This window comes from Chionomys nivalis, chromosome 24, assembly GCF_950005125.1.
Source record: "Chionomys nivalis chromosome 24, mChiNiv1.1, whole genome shotgun sequence".
NCBI lineage: Eukaryota > Metazoa > Chordata > Mammalia > Rodentia > Cricetidae > Chionomys > Chionomys nivalis.
In genome coordinates this window covers 8,190,526-8,213,093 of record NC_080109.1, presented here as the reverse complement: position 1 = coordinate 8,213,093, position 22,568 = coordinate 8,190,526, and the positions used below count along the sequence as shown (strand labels likewise).

Sequence of the window (22,568 nt, the reverse complement as noted above, 5' to 3'; positions counted from 1 at the left end):
TCACAAATACCGAGTGAAACTTTCCCATTTAAACATGTGTGGTGAAATGTTCCGGTTTCTAAGACATTCATTCAAAATTGCACATCTTTGCAAAAAAAAAAAAAAAAGGAACTAAAATGAATGTTGAAAAAGGATATAAGCCAAAAGTTTGACTTGTCCAGTAGGTGTACGGAAGTGTGCAATACACCTCTGGAGAACCTGTCGGCAGTTAATGGTTGCTGGAGGAACAGGTGCCTTTTTCTTCAGTGGCGTAGCACTGAGAAGATGCACGTGCTCCAGTAAATCACCTCCCGCTCATGCTTGGGCAAGAAATTCTAATTCAGCTCAGTGCGCCTCATCAAATAGGAAGATGTAAATGTAGGAAGAGGAATCGTTGAAAAGGAGCATCCCAGAGGGAGAGGGAGTGGGATGAGGGTGGAGGATGGGAAAGGGTAACGGAGGGGAAAATGGTTAAAATTTATTATATAAATATATGAAACTGTCAAAAAGAGAAATTTAAAAGTCAGTGTGATTCTCCAAGACGGACCTGGCTCTGTTTCAATAAAACTGTATTTACAAAACAGGTTGTGGTTATTGGAGTTTTCTACCTCTTAATATATATTGTGTAGAAAGACAAACCTGAACAAAAGGCTTGTCTCTAAACATTTCTTTCTATATAAACAGTGAGGTTGTTTTTTTTTTTTTTTTTTTTTTTTTTTTTGCTTTGGTTTCAGTCAGGGTGTCATCTCAAGCTCACAATCTCCCTGCCTCAATTCCTGGAGTGCTGTGATTACAGATTTGTTTCAGCATGCTGGGGAAACAGTTTTCATTATGGTAACCCTCAATAAAGTGCCAATAAAGAGAATCACTTAGTAAGACTTTTATAGCCATTAATCTCAAGATGGCCATACTTGCTTCATCTATGACATGACTACTTTTTCAATGAATTACGTATATGCCTCTGTGTGTATATGTTCATGAGTGTATATGCGTGTGCGTGTTTGTGTGTGTGTGTGTGCAGGTGCACTAGAAATGGGAGGTCAGAAGTCAATGTCAGGTGTTTTCCTCAATCTTTCACCCTATTTATTTTTTAAACTCAGTCTCTCATCGATCCTTAAGCTCACCTATTTGCCTAGTCTGTCCTGTGAGCCCCAGGGACCCTCCTCTCCCTGTCTTCCCAATGGAAGGATTACAAGTGTGCTATCAAGGCTTTTAGGTTTTTTTTTAAATGTGATTGCTGCAAACCTAACTCAAACATTCAAGCTTATATCGTAAATATTTTACCAACTGAGACATTGCCTCAGCCTTTTGCTGAATTAGTCTTAAAATTTCTACACATCTTGCCTTTTCCATGTCATGGCAAGTACATTCCATGGTATACATCTCTGGCAATGCACGTCTCTCTATACAAACAATGTGTTATCACATCTGATAGCTTCAGTAACCCTGTACTATATATAATCTACTGGCTAGCCCACAATCACACTTTCTTGGCTAACTTTTTGACATGGAAACTCATTAAGTGACCCAATCAGGCATCAACCAGTGGGCCTTTTGTACAACAGCCTTTTCAGTAGAGGGACTACAACTGTGAGTCTTCCTACATTAAAAGGTTAGCTTTATTAAACTACAACTGAAATGCCACTACATCTTACTAGTGGAAGATGCTAACTGTTATAAGAATCCACGTGCAGTCACTTTGCCCTAACCACAATCTAAACAAAGATCATGCATAACACAGGATTCCTTTCATTCTTTTTTCTTAAAAAAACAAACAAACATAAAAATCTCTAGGTGCACTTCAGTCTGGTATGCCTTCAGCCATCCCTCCAGCCATGCCTCTAGGTCCTTATATTTCCTGTGAGTGAAGCTAACATTAAGTGTGAGCAAATTTGGATTCAACATAAGAGCCAAGGGCATTTCAGAAGCGGAGCTGAAAACTTCCTGGTTTCATCTCGACAGCAGGCACCCTGTGCATGTTTGTTCTAATTACAGCAAGGTCGTCCTTGGTCAGTGACATCAGATGTTGACAGCCCATGCTCCACAGAAAGTTCTCTGACCTCTGTTCAGGTAGTGATGTCATTCATTGATGACTTTGACTTAAGTTGATTGTTTTATTCAAGAGTTACATCATGATGACTTTCTGGTTCTATTGTTCTTTCTCTGTTACTTCCCACCAAGAACTTCCTCCCATTAACTTTGAGTCCTTGGTAGACTTAATAATGTCAACCTTACGCCAGCCCTGGGTAAGATGTAGTTAGAACTGAAAAATAAACAAATTATATGATTCTGAAAAACATAACTGTCCTCTCTGAAGCTCAGATTTCTTATACATGCAATAAAAGTGCTGAATAAAAATGCACAGCACTTGGTGATTATGTGTGTGTTGAGGTAGGAGCAGTCTGAGAGCTGTGAGTCCTTTTTAAAGCATTCAATGATAAAAAGTTTAGCAAATGTGTGTAACCGTTCACATAAGCTCAGGAGGCTACACTTTCGCTTTTTTTGTCTTGTATTTATTTATTTATTTATTTATTTATTTATTTATTTATTTATTTATGTTTTTCAAGACAGGGCTTCTCTGGTGGTACCTGTCCTGGAATTAGCTCTTGTAGACCACGCTGGTTGCGAGCTCAAAGAGATCCACCTGCCTCTGCCTCCCCCCACTCCTGGGTGGGGATTAAAGGCCTGCACGAACTGGCAGACCTGGCTGGTCACATATTGCAAAGTCGATCTAGAGCTGCTCTCCCTAAGACTATATATCTAAACAGAGGATCCCAAAATATCAGTATCTAATGCATGGAAAGTGGAGCTTCTGAAGGGCTAATTTCTAGGGCGCCTTGAAAGAGAAGATCCAAATTCCACAGTGCAGAGTTGGTCTAGCAGTTTGTATTCTTCATGGGCTTCTCAAGGGGACTCCTGGTCACAGCTGAGATTTTGAGTACAGTGGATGCTGGTTAAGGATGTCTGGTAGGGAATTAAACTTTCTAAGAACATTTCTCCCTTTCTCTACTCAATGGGTCTACTGTAGAAATTTTAGTTTATGCCCCACCTGTCATAATTATAGTTGTAAACTGATGATTTAAATATCATCTTTGATTAATCTATAATATTCTATATAATATATATTCTATATAATAGAATTAATTATAGATTATTATAGATTAATTCTGTAATATTCTAGCCATAGAGACAACAGACTCTTACTTATATAATATTAATTCATCAATCATATCGGAGACAAAAGTAACCCAAGTTCATCTTAACTGCATTACTAAAGAAGAGATGATATTGTATTCCTGAGCTTTATGACATGCTTAAGCTGACAGCCCCAGGTCAAAAGCTCACCTCTGACCATTACATACACCATCCACAACAGTGTGCCTTAATATCCTGCTACAGCTGGCACAGGCTTTATCAAAAATATCACAACACTTCTACTTCTCATTTGTAACCTGAAAATTTGTAGCTTCAGAAATTGCAGAAAAGAATCCTACCAAATGGGGCAAACCTTGCTTAGTGGTTAAACAAAACAAAGCAAACAACAGCCCCTGATTTAGTGCTCGTATAGGCAGTGACGCTTTTCTTCTACATATGAAAGAACTGTGTACCTAGCTAGGAACCTAGGCTTAAGAAGCTGAGCATGAGAGGTTTCAGAGGTAGTGGCTGTGAGACAGTCAAAGACCTTCAAAAGCGTTAGCTACAATGGCTGATCTGCAAGGTTTAAAAAGCCTGTGCCCATTCAAAAGGCCTCTTTTCCTCCCTTCCTAGCAGGATCTTATAGAGCTCCCAACTTTGAAAGTGTGTCATGAATGGGGCCCCCCTTCCCCCGCCCACACTAAAATAATGCTTCTAGTTCACTGTTCATCTTGCTGTGGGTTGCTCAGCACCTCATCCTTACTATCTGCTCTTCAGGCCTCTACAGAAGGCCTCGGAATAATATAAAGAGCTGGAAAATTCAATACAGTCTGTGCAAGGGATGCTCAGTGGACAAGCAGGCAGCTAAGACTGGAAAGCAAAGTGTTCTGAGAGTTGCAGACAGTAGTCCCAAATGACAGGTGCATGCGTGCCTGCATACCTGCATGCATGCGTGCCTGGGTGCATGCGTGCCTGGGTGCCTGCATACCTGCATGCCTGGGTGCCTGCATGCATGCGTGCCTGGGGCTTTCACGGACCAGGTGTTAGCAGTCCAGCTGAGTCAAGGAGAGGAACAATGGAAGCAGGGAGGGGAAGGACCACCTCTGGGTGCTGGCTGCAGTGGAAGAGCACAAGCCTCTCTGCCTTCATGCCTGCTCTTTCCTGTCTTCCTTTTCTTTCCGTCCTGTCTTTCTTTCCTTCCCATCCTAGATACCGCTCACAGCTAAGGGTATTTTCTCTCCTTCACCTTAACAGATCACACTACAGAGCTGCGAAGGAATCAGCAAATACTGATTAAACTTTTATGTTTACTCTGCTGAATTTTTAAAAGGAAGCCAAGGTGAACCCTTTCTCTCTTAATCCCTCAGAGCTCCCCCTTATCCTCCTTAAGGAAACAAAAAACTACCGGTCCAGACATCCTGTTACAAGAGCAGTCCTGATGAATAGCTTTTTCCCGCAAATGTCTTAATATTCAAGGCTGCTACTTTCTCCAATGCTCTTTTCGAAAAGCCAATCTCTGAGTCTTCATGAAGATGAACAGCAGCAGGGGAAATGCAGGAGGGATGCAGAGATCAAGTCTGTTACAGACAGCCTGGCCATGGTCATAAAGGGCAGCATCATTTTCTCTTTCCTTGGGATAAGCACAAATTTTAGCATTGGCTCTAAAAAGCTGACAGAGGCAGAAAGAACGAGGCAGTGATTCATGAAGGCAGCTGAGGGTGCGTGTGTCCAACTGCAGAGCACAAACCCTCTGAGCTTGCTCTCTTCCTGGGAGGCCTGTCTCTAGATCATCAAATGTTTGCTATCTCACCTGTGCTTTCTCCCCAGGGACAAAGCCTTCTGTTCCCAAGACACCGACGATGAGGTGGCTCTGAAACAGTGCTTTAACTTGGGAAGTACTGACTTGTCTATGGAAGGAGTAAATGTGGTTTTGTGACCTGATGCAAACCATACATATCATGGTAGTTTGAATGAAAATGGCCCCCATAAGCTCACAAGAAATAGTCTTATTGGAAAGAATTTGGACATGTGGCCTTGTGGAGTGGTGTGTCCTTATTGGAGGAAGTGAGTCATTGGGGGTAGACTTTGAGGTTTCAGAAGCTCAAGCCAGGCCCAGCGGCTCACTCTCTTCCCACTACCCACCCAACAGGATGTAGAACTCTCAGCTGCCTCTTTAGTAATGTCTATGTGTGCCTGAGTGCTGTCATGCTTCCCATTGTGACAATAACAAACTACACCTCTGAGATGTAAGTCCAGCAGTGAGTCTGGGACTTCCAAGGGAGTAGACTTGAGCTAGGACCTCTGAGGGAGTATGCCTGAGCCAGGACATCTATGGGTCCAGGTGCACTGGGGTCTGGGACCTCCAAGGGAATAGATCAGAGCCAGAGACCTTGTGGGACCCAGCCAAAGCCAGGAACCTCTACAGGAGTGAATCCAGACCAGGGACATTTACATAAACAGGACTAAGCCAGCAACCTAGACTGCAACAGGTCTGAGACAGTGAACTTCACAGAAGCATAGCAAACCCTGGGATGACTGGAACCATGAAACGGACTGCAACACGGGGAGCAACCATCTGAGCCTTGGACCTACCTTGCACCTGAAAGATTGATCACCAGAGTCACAGACAGCCCCAATTACACCAATCAGAGGAAAAGATGGGTAGACAAGGTAAGAACACATGCAACACCGCAAAGAGCAACACGACACCAGTAAAACCTAAAGGCCCCACAACAGCAAGTCTTGAACAACCAAATATAGATGAAGCAGAAGAAAATGACCTAAAAATTAACTTTAGGAGAAATTTTGAGGCCCTTAAAGAAGAATTGACCAAAGAATGGATAAGGAAAATGTGGTACATTTACACAGTAGAGTACTACACAGCAGAAAAAAATAATGACATCTTGAAATTTGTAGGCAAATGGATAGAGCTAGAAAACATCATATTGAGTGAAGTAAGCTAGATCCAGAAAGACAATTATCATATGTACTCGCTCATAAGTGGTTTTTAAACATAAAGAAAAGAAAACAAACCTACAATTCACAATCCCAGAGAACCTAGACAACAATGAGGACCCTAAGAGAGACATACATGGATATAATCTACATGAGAAGTAGAAAAAGACAAGATCTCCTGAGAAAATTGGGAGCATGGGGAACATGGGAGAGGGTTGAAGGGGAGGGGAGAGGGCAGGAGGGGAGCAGAGAAAACTGTAAAGCTCAATAAAATCAATAAAAAAAAGAACTGTTGTGGTCATGGTGCGTCTTCATAGAGGTAAAACGCTAAGACACTTCCACATAGAGTTCACTAAAAAGACAGCTGTGACAGAAAAATCCCTCAGCACCCTCACTGATTAATCAGAGGAATAAGATACTGGGATAAGTTTTATATAAGATTCATTAGTGGTAATATGCCAGAAATCTACAATGAAAAGCAAATTAAAATTTAATATTAAGAAACTCCATCTAAATGCATTTTAATTCAAGTGAAGTTCAGTTCCTTTTGTATTTTACTTCCTCCTTTATTTTTCCTTCCCTTTTTCTTTTGGTGGAGGGTGCTGGAGACTGAGCTCATGGCCTCTTTCTTGCAAGGTGACCCCGCCCTCATTATTAAGCTTAATTAAGATTCTGTACTCATATGAAGGAAGAGGTCAGCAGGAAAGACTGGTGAATTTCTAGAAATACTTAGAGTGGTTTAGATGGGTCCCAGTTCACTCTGTGGGGTCTCCCTGAGAAGGCATACAGAATATTCCACAAAGAAAGGCATATGAGTTACTGCACGCTCCCTGGATGTAGAGAGCCTTGTTCTTCTCTCTTTGATGTGGGAAAATGCATGCATGGATACTCAAAAACACCACATGGATCTATGTCTGCCAGAGGTCTTCTTGATTCCAAATTTCAAGTCATTTAAAATCTCTCTGATTTAAGTCTGAATGTCAAAGTCAACAGAGCCGAGGTTTGTCTGAAGGTAGTACTCCCAGTGTGCCCAGTCCCATACATCCAATCATATACCTCTTCCTCTCCTTCTTCCTGGTACTGCTCATCAACATTATCCTCCTGCTGGTCTGGATTCCCTGCCATCTGTTGAAACAAAAGGAGATGCTCATGGTACTGTACCTTGGAGAAGCGTCTTACAGGATGCTGGGTCAATGATAAAAAGTAGATGCACAAATGCATCAGTAACCAGAAAACGATGAATGCTCACTTCTCAAAAGGAGTACGTGTCATTCCTTCCCTCACTCTTGGGGTACAGGCATATCATCTTACACAGGGTCCAAAACCGGACTTTGTGCTGATGTGGCAAACTGTCTCTCAACCCACACAACTATGTGCTTTTGCTGCAAAGTAGGCATTCACTAAGATGCTCAGGCCAAACCCACTCTTCACAGCAGGCGTCATCTTACCACCAAGTGCTCATCCATCTCTGCATTCTCTCGCTTGGGCTCCCTTGGTCTTTGCTCTTCACTTTCCTCTGGCAGGTTTTCTTCTCTCACTTGCTCAGCTTCCTCAAATTCATCTTCCCCTTGATTGTTGGGGTCGTCTGCTGGGTTGATGTCCTCCACAGCTGCCGTCTGGAAAAAGTTCATAAAATAAACAGATTTCATTGGAAACGTCAACACACTGGCAGAGAAGGAGACTGTACTTCATGTGGGGACCCACCTTGTCTGGAGGTCAGAGAGTTTGAGCTTGAAGCTCTTTCAAAGTTCTTGACAACAGGTTGTCCACATATCCTGACGTAGGGTGTGGTTACTTGGTGTTTTGGACATTAAGATGGCCCATAGAGGTGGATCTACTCCATCCTGAGCAAAGGTCAGAGAATTCAAGCCTATTCCTGCTCCTTCATTTTAAAATAGGAGGTTTGACACAGGGAGTGGCTGCCTACAGGATACTTGGTCTATGGTATATTCACTGAATATCCTGCCCAAAACATCAAATGCTTTACTCAGGAAATAACGGCTTGATGTCTCAAGTACTGAAGCAAGCAACTGTTCTGGTTGTCCTTTGTGACATGTTAAAGCAGTCCCCCCCCCCCCCTTTTTGTATTGGGGAATAAAAGTGTATGGAAATTAAACACGGGCAAATTCAGTATTCAGCATTCACTGAGTTGCCCTCCCAGTACTATCCTGTGTCTCTGTGTTTCTTTCATATCTCAGTTCCTCCTACCTAACATTTCTAATCCACATGCCTCTTCCCTGGGACATATGAACCTGTTGTGACTGGGCCACAACAAAATTCACCCCAAAACGTGCCTTGCAACAACTTCACAGGACTGTTAAAGTCAAACTTTCCCCAAGACTTGCAAAGTATTAAACAAGATAGAACTCCTCTTGCTTTGTCAGTAGGAAGAATCAGATCCACAGAGGAGGTGCAAACAGTACTTCATTGTGTGAGTGACTCCTCAACGTTCTAGCAGTAAGTAATAAAAGCTTCACTGCATAGCCACCAGTGCCCATGCAAGTCAGAGGGCTAACTGGAGGAAAAGGAGATCAGTAATAATCGAGGCAGGGGAGAGTTAGGAGGGCAAATAATAACTCCTTTTACTGCTACATTGAGTTGAGTTTCATCCAAACTTCCCTGTGCAAGAAATTTGTGGGTATGAAGTATATGTGGTGGTTCCTTGTGTACAAGTGTATGCATGTGCACCTATATGTATCTGCCCAGGAGTGCACATGAACGTGGAGACCAGAAGTTAATTACAGGGGTCACTCCTCAGGAGCAGTTCACATTCTACTTTTAGATAGATTATCTTACAGTGAGACATGGGGCCCATCCATTAAGCTAGACTGGCTGGTTATGGAGCCTGGGTATTCAGGTTCCTGCTCTACAAGATGCACCGTCACACTTGTGGGTGCTGGAGATGGAGCAGCCAGCACTTTACTAACTGAGGTTTCTCCACAGCCCCCTGCAAGAAAATTTTAACATGTAAATAAGCTGAAAAGTGGCTGATGGGAAAGTCCATACTGACAGAACCAAGAGGAAAACCTAACAAAGACTCAGGGCAGACAAAGAACACCACAATAAATGATCTATTTGACGCATGCCAAATTTCTTTATCAACTAGGGCTATCACAAAGCAGAGTGATATTGCTTTAGAAAGGGATAGGAGAAATCAGACAATGCACCATCAAAGGTATTTCCAAAGCAGCTCTGAGTAATTGTGTCCCACAGATGCCTTTCAAATGAACTGACATTGCAATTACTGCAGTTATCCATTTAAGCCCCTAGCACACCTGTTAAATAACACCCATCTTCACAATCATCCTGAGATGGGCATCCCCAATCCTTTGGTAAGCCAGGAGACACTAACTGAAGTGGGAACTGCTCTCCATGAGATGCTGAAGCCACAGATGGGGCTCAGCCTCTCAGTACTGTACAGACCAGGGGCTCTTTCTGCAATTCCCTGAGCTACTTAAGCAAGGTCAAGAGCTTCCTGCAGGGTCCGGTGGTTTATTACTGCACAGCCCTGGCTGGAAGCTTCAAGTGCAAATGACACAGCTCTCAATATAAATGAGAAGTCATCACCGTCACACCCAATTCCAATTACTTGGTAATCTCTTGCCTTATAGGCTTTCTTGAATGAATTATTGGCCATTTGTATGGGGGATAAAGAAGGAACTGAATGTAACCTACTCCCCACAGAAAAACAACACTAAGTAACTTCTTTATTTAAAAAAAATTCATAATAGAAACACCAATTCTATTCCCAACTCCAACCAAACAATAGTTGAGAGGGTTACGGAGGTTGGGGGGCGGGTAGTGTTACATCAAATACAACGATGAGGTGACTGGCAATGTCTAGTTAGAAGAAGACGTTAAAAGGCCTATCTTTTCTAGTGCACTGGTTGCAATAAACAAAAAGATGTCAGGAGAGTCAAGGATCAGATGCCACCAGCCAAGAGTCCCACAGCAGATCCCAAACATAAGTATCTGTCATACCAAACCCTTCGCACTGGTGGCCTTCGTCTCCTCTTACACACTTGCAGGCTTTTGTGCTCTGGCTTTCTTGCTCTCAAGGGATATTTTCTCATTCCTCATGTGTTCCTGCTTCAATTACTGGAAGAAGTTCAGAGCTAGGTTTGCAGCTGCATATTTTCCTAAATGCTATCTCGGAGTGGGGAAGAGAAGGTATTCTGTCCCATCTTACTGCCAGGTAAGTAGAAATGCCATCTGCATCAGAGGGCTCCAAGCAATGACCAGAATGACCTTGACAATGATAATCATGAAGGACCTGGCTCTTCCTTCTAGTTCTGTGGATCAATTTAGACAGAACTCATAAAACATCAGGGATTGAATGTCACCCCAATGTGAGTATTGATTTATTAACAGTCTATATGTAATAAGACAGGTAACGTAGACTGCAAGCATCATCTACACAAAACACAATGTTGGATTCATTCCACAATTGCTTGCATTGCTCCTGATTAGGGTTAAGGACCTAGACTGCCCACGGTGACAGGTGAGGGTCTTGTTCTCAGTCAATACAAAGGCTAACCAGGTATCTACATAATTACATTCTGAACTGTGTATCCTATCTTAGCACCTAGTCACCTCTTTTCAAATCTGAAGCTGTCTATCCTTATTCATTGTTACTAAGAAGGTAACTAGACAGCTGGGTAGGAACCAAGTCACATGATACAACACGCTCAGCAAACATGAAGTCCTTTCTCTAATGTCTACGCTGGCTTGCCTCTCCTTTCAGTCTTTGAGAGCACTGTGTTTTTTCAATGCCTTTCGAGTTTGCTCTTCTAGGTTTCAGTTTAATCACCCTATAAGATGGCAAAGTCAATTTCTTTTAAATCCCTAGAGCAAACTCCAGCCCAAGTCCTCACACCCCCACAGGAGGAAACAGAGCTTGGAGAAACCAGAATTGCTAAGCACCCAGCCTGAAAGATACCTGGTCACTTGGAAGGCTGGAGCAGAAGTAGTCAAACCACCTGGCGATCCTTTGCTATTCTTTTAGGAGCCAGCCTTCATCCGAATTTCTCCCAAATCCAAGACTTGTTTAGGCCCTAACCCTGGATTTAGTCTCTAGGTGAATAGAACGCGCCCTTAGGAAGCCCCATGTACTAAGCATCCTGCATCAATAGAATTCATGCTTCTGCTTCTTCCTCTCTAGGTCCAAGCCTTGGGAGAACTGTTTGCCAGTTAACAGAACTCATTCTTATGATAAAGGTCTTGGGAAATTTGCTATAGTGGTGTATTTTGAAAGAGAATTTCAGCCATCCCTGAAGCTTTTTTTATAAGAATTGTCACATGGAGATATTGGCCCCAAAGTTCTACTGTGTTTAAAAGTGTGAGAAAATCAACACAGGATCATACTCTGGGAATGTTTTGATGCAGAAACTGAGCAAATCCAGCTGTTCCCGAGTTTTATTCTAATCCTTTGGCTGCTCATGCCTCTGCTGGCTGTGATTCTGGGAGGGATCCCCACAACATCCTACCTCATGATTTGCAGTTAAACACTTGTGTTTTGTTCCAACACAGTTATGTAAGATGTCCTCCTCTGTCGGGTGAGAAAGCACATCTGGAGCCAGAAGCCACATTTTCCTCCTGCCTGCCTGGTGAGTTACTAACCCTGGGGACTAGCAGAGGAAACTTACATCTGCCTCAGCTTCTGGGTCAGCTTCTTGGGGCCCTGGTTCATGAGGTTCTTGCCTGTTGCCTGGATCTCCTTCCGCTTCATCTTGGCGTTGGTTATCTCTTCCATAGGCTAGCAAAGCAAAGGAACCATAGTCAGCCCTAAATGGATCACGTAGGATTTTCCCCTCAAAAAGTAGCCTACAGCAGCTTCCCTGGAGATCACATCACTCTATCTCACCTCCATTTTGGGTGGTGGCATGTCTGGATTTTTGGCTTTCTTTTTTCGTTTGTTTGTTTTCTAAGCAGTTCTAACCTTTCTCCAGGCTGCATGTCAAATGGATGGATGAATGTACCATTCTAGCCTTCTTAAGGGACATTTATAGCAGAGGTTGCTGTCTCCCCACCAGATATGAAAGCAATGGCCAAAACTTTCATAGTAAAAGAAAGTCTGCTTGATTAAACTTTCAGTTGATGTCAGAAACATTTAAAAGTGGACAACAGCAACTGTGAACAGAGAAGCACACAGGTCGCTGCCAGAAAACACATCTTGTGTTTATATTAACATAAGAGTTTAGTTGATATCCATGGGGGAAGGGAGAAATGTACTCAGATTCACAGACTTATAAGTGCACACAAAAACTGTAAATCATTTAAAAGTTAGACAGAAGAGGGAGGGTTAAGTATACAGAGAGTTATTGAGTCTGCACATAATAAAGGAGCAGGGGAGCCTGCTGGGAGGCTGCCAGTGCACACGGGGCCTTATTAAAGGAGAGGGAGCCAGCAGGTCTTAGCCTTATGAATAACAAATGAAAGAAGCTAAAGTGACCCACGGGGGACATAAAGGCAACAATTTCTTGACTCCGAGAGTCACAAAGCACCACAATCGGCTGCTGATTGAAGGCATGCTTTTGCTTTTCTTCTGACACTTTCTGGAAAATCAAACATCTGTAGGAGTCAGAGGGGCCAAGCAGAGTTAACTTCGGCTCTGTCTCCACGGGAAGCAGCGTTTGACAAATATCATGCTAGATGTTTGTCATAAATTTAAGCAAGGGTGCAAAATTTCCCAGCCAAGTAGAAAGTACAGAAATGTCCGAAAGGATAGCAATCCTACGATTGTTTGTCAGAAACAGCTACTAAGCACACAATGAGATCCAACAGAAAGGAGCAGGCTCGGGGGAAAAAGCCAGTCTCCACAAGTTGTCAGAGCGGTAAATCTTTGTGCGCATGCGACAACAGCATAAGCATTAGTCACAGCTGCCCCGTGCATCTCTCGGGTGTGCACTCTGTCTGCGGATGCTGCACCGTGTGTTATCTGACTGAGAGGTCACCCTCGAATGAGTCTCACCTCCTCCCTCTTCTTCGTGGATTCCCTGGTCCTCAGCCCCCTGCACGATGTCATTCTCCACGGCATTGTAATGAACTTGCTGCCTGCCAGGGACATAAATTCAGAAGTGAAAATTAACAGGCACGGCTTGGGAAAAGTCATTTATCTTTCAAGACAGGGATAAGTAAGGAGTTTTCAACTTTAAACATATGCCATAACTTGTTTCTGAGATTTGGATACACAATAAAATAGAATAGTGATACCAGATATGTTTTCAAAGCATACTTTAAAAGGCAAAACATCATTCCATGACACAATAAAGTTAGAACTAATCTGCTAGTCTATTTTGAGATCTATTCCACTTTTTGTTTGTTTGTTTATTATTTCGTGTGTGTGATGTGTGTGCATGTAAGTTTTGCGACACATGCACCAGCATGCTACAGCACATGCCAAGCGGTCTGAAGAAAACCTTGCCCATTATCCTTGACATCAACTTTGTTTGAATCAAGGCCCCCTTCTTGTTGTTTGCCCCCACACACTCCAGGCCATCTGGCTGCAAGTTTCCAGAGATTCTCTTGTCTCCGTCTCCCATCCTATTGTACTAGCCCTGTGTGCCACTGCACTTAGATTTACACGGATTCTGGGGATGTGAATTTAGGTCCTAATGTTTGTGGGGCAAGCCCTTTATCACCAAGTCACCTTCTCAGTCCATAACTACCACCTTTGGGAGGAAAAAGCTATGCTAAAATTAAGGATCTAGCACTTAATTGCCCAGTATTTTTTCTACCATGTCTACAGGAGCTATATGAGCCTGCCCTCTTGCCATGGGTTCAAGAGCTACACATCCTCAAAGCTGATCTGACACCAGAGGAAAGACTGTTTACATCCCCAAGGGAAGGGGCGGGATACCGTAGCTGCTCCGGGTGCTGCGGCTGCTGGTCTTCCTCATGCTCTGCCTGCTTTTGCGGAGCCACCTCCCTGGCCAGGAGCTGCTCCTGCTGCTGTTGGCGTAGCAAGTGGTCTCGCAGCCTCTGTTGGTGCAAAGCTTCCTGGTGTTCTCTCAGTCTCTGGGCTTCCTCATCCCTCCTCGCTGCCAGTCTCTGCTGTTCCAGCTGCTCCTCATAGGGGGATCGGAAATTCGTCACTGCCTTGGTGGGATGGTTCACCTGGAACAGAAAGAGCTGACGCTGAACCAGAGAGGTTAGATCCTCTGGGCCACTCTCTTCACTCCCTGTCAGGACAGACCCAGAAGGCGGGGCAGGCTTCTTAATGCAGGTGAACGCCAATTACACGTAGTCTGTTTTTTTTTTTTTTTTTTTTTTTGGTTTTTCGAGACAAGGTTTCTCTGTGGTTTTGGAGCCTGTCCTGGAACTAGCTCTTGTAGACCAGGCTGGTCTCGAACTCACAGAGATCTGCCTGCCTCTGCCTCCCGAGTGCTGGGATTAAAGGCGTGCGCCACCACCGCCTGGCTTTACACGTAGTCTGAAGTCTCGTGATTTTCTTCTTTCTCTGAATGGCCTTGGCCATCTCATAGCAGGCCTGCCAGCTAGAAGGAAGGCCGTCTTTCAGTGTGTTCCAGCATAAATGGAACAGAGCCCAACATAAGAAACAATTTCCACCCTTAATTAAATTTATGCTCATGGGTTCTGAATCAAGTTGGCACTTGGGAACCCCACACTAACTGCACAATTTGGGAGGTTAAGGCTTTGTCTAGGAATAGTTAAAACCCAAGGATGCTAATTAACTCCAACAATTGACATGCAAGTCTCAGGCTAAACAAAATGTCAAATAGCAGCTTATATAGTGTTATACTATATACTTTATACTATGGAAGCAGAGGGGGAGAGGGAGAGAGAGAGAGAGAGAGAGAGAGAGAGAGAGAGAGAGAGAGAGAGGTGAGAGACAGGTAGAGACCAGGGGAGACCTCAGTGGTCATTCCTTAGATGTCACCTTGTAGATGATTATTTTGGTTTGTTTAAAACAGGGCTCCCTATTGGCCTGGGACTTTCTGAGTTAAGACGGGGCCTGTGAGCCCCGGGGATCTGCCTGTCTATTTCACCCCAGAATTGCGACTGAATTACATTTTGTTTTGTATTTGGGTTCTTAGACATTGAACTCGGGACCTCATGTTGCAAGGTGGGCTATGTACTGATTGAGCTGTCACACCAGCCCCAGAAAGAGATTTTCTTTAAATAAACTATGCATGGATGCAGAGACAATACATACTGATTATAGGAAAATCAAACAGCAGTTCTTAAAATCCCGCTCCCCAATGAGTTACACATCTTCCTTCCCTTCCCTCCACAATTGAGATACGCATGCTCGATTATCAGCCAAAGGAAGAGGGCAGAGTTGAGGACCACGAGGCTAAGGGGAGGATGGCAGTGGGATACAAAGTTGGTGAGGATATGAGGGGCAGCAGGAGAGGTCTTCACACCTTCTAAGGCTGAAGCTTCACACAGTTTCAAGGCTCAGAGAACAGGAGGACAAATAAAGTCTCCGAGTTCCAAGGAAATGATCAGCACCCATGCGCATTATCGTTGGGTCTGAGTCTGGGGAAAGGGAAGAAGAGTCCCTGGCTGTCTGCCTCCACGCCACTACATCCAGCTTTTTCCACGAACTCTGGGGATCAAACTGAGGTCCTCATGCTCGCACCTCACCGAGCATCTCCGCAGTCCCCTTATGTTTTCATTAGTATCTAGAACCAAATTCCCCGTCAGAGAGAACTTCAAGGGAGTACGCATGCACCTCAGCTTGAGGGCGGCCATCCAGAAGGTGGGGGGCATCCTGTCCCCGCTGATCTCGCCACTCCCGATCCTGCTCCTCCGGCGAGGGGTCATGTTCCTCCTCTAGACGCTCTGCCTGCCCGACCTGTTCCATCTCCTCCTCTTCCAGTGCCTTCCTGTGCTCCTCTTCCACCTGACGCTCCTCGGGCTCTCTGGGTTCCACTTGGTTCTGCTCTGCCGGAGCCTGAAAGCCGGTTTCCTTGGGCAGGGATGAGAAAGTTTTCTCTTCCGTCTTTCTCGGCACTGCATCATGGTTCTGCCACACCTCGTTATTTAGAGGCACCTAAGATAAGCACAGCACACACACACACACACACACAAAAATGACACTTTTCTATTTCAGAAGTAGTGACATCATTCTTTTATTACCACATTTAAAGAGCTACGGCATAAACAAAATCCTACAGTTTAGAAATAAACACAATCACGGTGTAAAAAAGGAACCAGGTGGGATGACTCTACTTCTCACTGTGTTGTTCTACGCAAAGACAATAATAATTTAAGGATAATTCTGTCTCAGAGAACGCTCCATGGTGAGGAAAGTGAAGTCCACCAGCAACTGTGTATCCAGAAAACACTTCCCTCAAAATCGATCTGACTCCATCCAGCTTCCCTTAGAACAGACAGGAAGCAAACGAGAAGGAAAACAATACAAACCAAAATCCCTCAAACCTCAGGCTTATGGCTTTTGAAAGTTTCTTCAAGGTCAACTTTCTCCTTAACAGATGTTTGGAATTACTACGATAAGATATAGAGTCAGATGATGAAGGAGCAGGTTGGCTTCTCCTTAGCGCCACTACCGAGTAATCAGAGGGCTTGCATTACTAATAGATAACCATGCTGGTTTAAAATAGTTTCAGCTGAACAAGACACACGATAGCATTTGTTAGAACATTTCAGTTTGTGCCAGTGTTTGTAAGTGTGCAGACACAGAGCTGTTTATGCTGGGAGAGCCTGCGGAACCTTGAGGTCAACCCCAGGTTCATCTTAGGAGCCTCCATCTGCTATGTTGAGACTGGGTGCCTCCTTTAGGATCCTCGGGCTCACAAATTAGACTAGACTCGCTGGTCTCCGAGCCCCATGGACCCTCCTGCCTCTGCTTCCCCCACACTAGTATCCCAAGCATAGGCTCCAATGCTTGCCTTTTTAAATGGGCTCTAGGAATTGAGCTCAGACATGTGGTAAGAATTTTTGCTGAGTTAATTTTCCCAACCCCAATAAAATATTAATGCATCTTATTACATCTTCTGTAAACCAAAGGCAGTCTGTGTGTTTATTTTACGCTGTCAATACAGACAACCAAAGCAAGAAAAAAAGAATTTTTGTCTTCTCTGCAATCTGTTGAGTCATATCCATGTTTTCTGTAAGTCTCAAGCCTTGCTTGGATCTACATTAGTCAGAAAGATAAAGACACTGGTAGGAAAATCTATAGTTCCTTTTCCCTTTTCTTCATCAGAAAAAGTTACTTTCTTGGTCAGATTAACTTCTTATAATTAGATGCCTAGGGGACCATACCATGAGAAGTTTGAAATGGGAAGTTCTACTTAGAAGCCAGCAGGGATATAATTATCCCTCTTGAAAAAGTCAAGCCTGTAAATCATGAAGTGGGGAGAAGAGCGCTTCCTTCAATATCCGGGAACTTCGACAGTTATACCTTTTGACAAAGTCTTCTGGCAAGTCTGCTCTAAAACTGCCCTATAGAAAATATTTCTCTCAAGGGCTCTAACACTTTCAAATACCTGCCATTTATCCCCACTCTGCCCCCATGAGGAATGGTGGGACCAATGACTACTATCTCCAACTCACAGCAGGAGCAAATCAAACTCTGAATCATGGACGGTAAACACAGCGAACTGCAAGTCACTCTAGCAGAGCAAAGGGTCCAAGGACAGCCATGTGATTCTATCACGCTGTGTTAAACTTCTGAATAAAAAGCCCCAAGAAAGAACTGGGTTGCAAGGACTTCAAGCCTGTTTGTGAAGGAATGCTCTGGTGATGCTAAGAACATTCACATGACATCTCCCACAGCTCCATTGGTATTGAAGTCATTATCGACATAAGATGGCCATTGGAGACAAGACTTCTCAAAACTTTTACTGCAATCTCGTAACAATATGCATGTGGAGGCCAGAGAAGAAGAGCTATTCCTCTCCTTCCTCCATTTGGGTCCTGTGAATTAAACTCAGGTCATTAACCATGAGAGCTAGAATCTTTCCGTGTTGAGCCATTTTGCCAGCTTACACAAGTAACTTCTAAGAATTAGTGATCACCAGGATCCCACTGGTGACGCTCCACTTTTGAGACACGCTCAAGCGAGTCTTCATTTTCACAAAGAAGAAGAAGAAAGTGGATCATGATCAGGTTACATGGGTATCTTAATATGATTCTGGCATGCTCTATATAGACCCAGCAATGTAGCAAGTTCCATTACATCAACGTTAACAACAAAGTGGGCTGCCACATAGTATTCTCATGACATTCAAAACCTTGTCCCCTACTCAAAGGAAAGGGAAATCATCTTGCTCTCAAATATTCAGGTCCCGGAGCCCCTTTAAAACATGTCAATTTACGGAAAGACCAAGCCAGAAAAGTGTTTTGCAGTAAATGCTACAACTTTAACTATCGGTGTTTTTCCCCCAGACTAGCTGAATTGGTTAAAAAGACAAATCCCCAGGCCAAACCTCAAATTAACTGAGTTGGAAAGTGGAGGTGAGGCTGAGAAGACTGAGTTGAAACATCCCCCCCCCCCCCGGGATGCTGATGTCTAAAAACTTCTAGGAATCTGCTGGGTAGGAAGAGGAGGCTGTACAGAGAGCATTTCTCCTCTGGGCATCTCCACAGGGACCATCACCGACCAGGGACCCAGGCCACACCTCTTACCTCCCTTAGCTCTCCTGTCGGCTTCTCTCTCACATTGTAACCTTGTGGAGTTCCCTGGGATAAGGAAATGTTCCGCTGCTCTGCTGGCTCAGGATTTCGCAAGCTGGGGATCCTGTTGAGAGTGTCTTTCAGCTGTTTATATTCTGCAACTTGAGTCTGCATAGAAACAGCACAGTTGGGAGAAAATCATGCAATGTGATGAGAGGAGACAACAGCCATACATGAATTAATTCATTAGATGGCCTTGTCGGTTCACTGGTCGACTAGAAAGACATTAAGCCTGAGGTTGTTAGCAAAGGTGCAGATTGCCCTCATGCAATACAGGTCATCCTCTTGGGCCATGCTGGACCATTCCTGAGCACATGCAAATTAGAATCAGAATCGAGAGACTGAAAAAGTATCCAAGACATGTTAGTTTCCCAGGCTACGTGAGTCAAAAGAAGAACTTTGTCAATCATTCTATTATAAACATCATTAATAAAGGACAGCTATGCAATCAATGTTTTATTATATTTAAATCTACTTAAAGACTTACATGGTCATTGAAATTGACCATTAAAAGTATGCCTGAGCTATAACATTCAATGGAATATTATCTATCTATCTATCTATCTATCTATCTATCTATCTATCTATCTATCATCTATCTATCCATGTTCACCCTCTTCCCCTTAGTTGATTTATGCTCAAATCAGGTCCTTTATTTTACTTTCAACACTGTTTTCTAGACTGCTCTGCGGTAGCAGAGAACGGAGACATTGTGGGGAAACAAAGCTGTTTTTTTCTTCATCAATTCTGAATGTATTTTTGGCTTAAAGTGCCAAAGGTCATGTGTGAGTAGGGACTAGTATAGGACAGGACAGTTCCCACACAGATGCATCTGTGTATTTTGATGTGGGAGGTACAGATGTGTGTGACTGTTTTTTTAACAAGGGGCTAGAAAGGTAGAAAATAAGCCGGTAACTTTTAAAAAAATCAGTACATATGTCATATACACATTTCAGGCCATCTACCACCTTCATCCTAAAACCAGCATTACTGTGTAAATAAAACTCTTAGAACTCATAGAACTGAGATTCTTCCATGCCTAGGGAGAAGCTCTTTTTTTTTTAATGTGCATGTGGTTGTTGTTGTGTACATATAGGAGATGCATACAGGGTATGTGCAAATATGCATACAAGTGTGTGCACATGAGTATGGCAGCCCGAGGTCAACATCAGGTGACTTTTCTCTATCTCCAGTCATCTTTATTTATTTACTTTTAAAGGAAAGGCTGCTCATAAACCTGAAACTTATTGTTTCAGTTAGGACGGCTCCAAAGAGCTCAAGGATCCACCCGTCTCCAGCCAGCTCATAGCTGGGATTCTGTTTATGCTTTTTTATCTGAACTTTTCACCCAACTCAGGTCCTCAGGATTGCATGGCAGGCACCATACTGATTATGTCAGCTCCCCAGCTCTGTTCTGTCTCTTCTAGTTTTCAAAAAAAATTGAAGATGTTAGCTGGCTATATATGTACCAGAGGAGTGTTCTCTGATAATTTATGTAGAAATGTAGCATGTAGCTGGCCGTGGACTTTACCTCAGAAATCAATCAGAACATTTAGGAATCATCTTTAAACCAAACAAAGGACAACAAAGGCATTTCCATAGCAACGCTTTTCTGTGGAGGGATATATCAAATTGAATCCATATATTCTTTTTCTTTTCCTCCAAGACAGTGGTTCTCAACTTGTGGGTCATGACCCCTTTGGGGGTTGAACAACCCTTTCTCAGGGGTCACCTAAGATCATCTTCATATCAGATATTTACATTCTGATTCGTAACAGCAGCAAAAGTAAATGCATGAAGTAGCAATGAAAATAATTCTGTGGTTGCAGGTCACCACAATATGAGGAACTGTATTAAGAGCATTAAGAATGTATTACAGCTTTAGGAAGGCTGAGAACCGCTGCTCTAAGGTGTGCATATTAAGGATCACATTAAAACATGTAGAGACCGTAGTCTCTACTCCAGAAAATATACTATTAAAGAACATTTTATTTTTAAATTATTTACATAGGTGTGTCTTTGTTCAGATATACGGACAGTGAATGCAAGCGTCTCATGGTCAGAAGAGGGTATGGGATCCCAGGAGCTAGAGTCGTAGAAGCCTCTGGATGCGAGAGCGGTATCTGCTTGAACTGCTGAGTCATCACCCCAGGCCCAAGCAATTATAGTTCACATGGTCTGGGGAGAGGCCACACACCTGTGCTGCTAAGTCTCATAAACACAACTAAGGATGTGACTTTGATACCAGGCACCGGAATCACAATTTTGGAGGGGTGGGCACTTTTATCAGGCTAACTACGTAAGTTCCTTTCCATCTCAGTTTACTAGATTGTTTAGTTATAAAGGAACACAGGGTATATACTCGATTGTGAAGATTTTTTAAATTAATTTTATTATTATGTATGTGTGAGATATATGTGTATCTCTCTGTCTCAGCCTCTGTCTCTAACTTTCTCACTGTGTGTGCGTGTGTGTATGTGTGTGCATGTGTGACTGCATCAGCCACAGCACATCTGTGGATGTCGGGACTTTCCTTCCACATCTGGTATGGCAAGCTTTTACCTACTGACTGAGCCATCCATAAGCCCTAGGTTATGAAGATTAAATAAAATTTTTAACTATATTTAAAAGTCAACCTGTCAAGAAAGAATGTCGAAAGAGGATTTTGCATAAGAGATGTAGACGCCAGAAATAACAAATTTTCCCTCACTTGGATTTGGATAATGTTGTGATATGATGTTATTTGCCGACTATGTGCATATTTGAAGTTTAACTCTTTTGTGATGGCAACGGAAGGTTGGTGTATTAGCTGGTGCTAGGTTCTGAAGGCGGAATCCTCAGAAGTGAACTTAGTGCCTTCATCAGAGGAATCCAGGAAGTATTCTCCATCTCTGCACCATGCGACAATACAAGAAGCCAGGAGCCAACAACCCAAAGGAGGGTCCTCCTGAGAGTCTGAATGGAGGCACTGTAATCTGGGACTTCCAACTTCTGGAACAATGACAAATCTGTTGTGTCTAAGCTACCTGTCAATAGTATTTTGTTACCTCAGCTCAAATTAATAGAGACATATACTCTAATTAAGGAAATTAAGGGGTGCACTAGTTACAACCTAAGTATTAAGACAAAATGAACAAACAACTCATAAGGCATAACTCTGATCATCCAATAATCAAAATACTTCAAGTTACAAAAGCAGTTAAAAATACTATAAAGCAAAATGAATTATTTTTATATTTTAACAACAACAACAAAAAAAACCATTAGTCCCCTAAATGCAAAAAGTGAGTCTTTGGAATAGTCTGAGCCAAATGTATTAATTATAGCTTTTAATAATTTTATGATGGCAAAAGCGGGTGATGAGGCCACTCCTACTTCCTCAGCTCTCAAACTGCAAAGCACTCACTTAGCTATCACCTTAACAAGCTCTCCATAGCTCAGAATTGATTGTTTATTCATTTAACAGACATATATCAAGAGTCTGGCTTATGCCAGACAAATGGAGATCGGGATTCTTGCTTTTCCTTTTCCACTGACCCTTCTGCTTCTCTGTCGTATGGACAGTCCTAGCTAAGTCTTAGCTCAAAAGGAGTATATACATATACGCTAGGATACTGGTAATAAGGGAAGGAGCAAAGAATCAGTCTGGGAATGATTTATTTATGTAGTCAGCCTCCTACAACCTTATATACCCTTTACTAACAGATGACACAGGGCCAGAGAGGTGACACAGGCCAGACACACGGGCTACACTGTGAGTTAAATATCAGAACCTTTCATGTAGGACACAGTAGAGGCAGTAGTATAGTCATGAATGAAAAGCAATGCAAAGTTTA

General features: G+C 43.1%; 1 protein-coding gene across 2 annotated transcripts in view; it reads right to left on the bottom strand.

Annotated features, from left to right (window-relative positions):
* Positions 1–22,568, bottom strand: part of Golim4 (golgi integral membrane protein 4) — a 75,907-nt gene that overhangs the window by 5,079 nt on the left and 48,260 nt on the right. For both annotated transcript variants that reach the window (XM_057757050.1, XM_057757051.1), the window contains 7 exons: positions 18,685–18,840; positions 15,767–16,087; positions 13,928–14,184; positions 13,040–13,122; positions 11,715–11,824; positions 7,518–7,685; positions 7,126–7,194 (listed from right to left, as the gene is read on the bottom strand). In XM_057757050.1, coding sequence (XP_057613033.1) covers positions 7,126–7,194; positions 7,518–7,685; positions 11,715–11,824; positions 13,040–13,122; positions 13,928–14,184; positions 15,767–16,087; positions 18,685–18,840 — 1,164 coding nt within the window. The remainder of the gene's footprint in view (positions 1–7,125; positions 7,195–7,517; positions 7,686–11,714; positions 11,825–13,039; positions 13,123–13,927; positions 14,185–15,766; positions 16,088–18,684; positions 18,841–22,568) is intronic.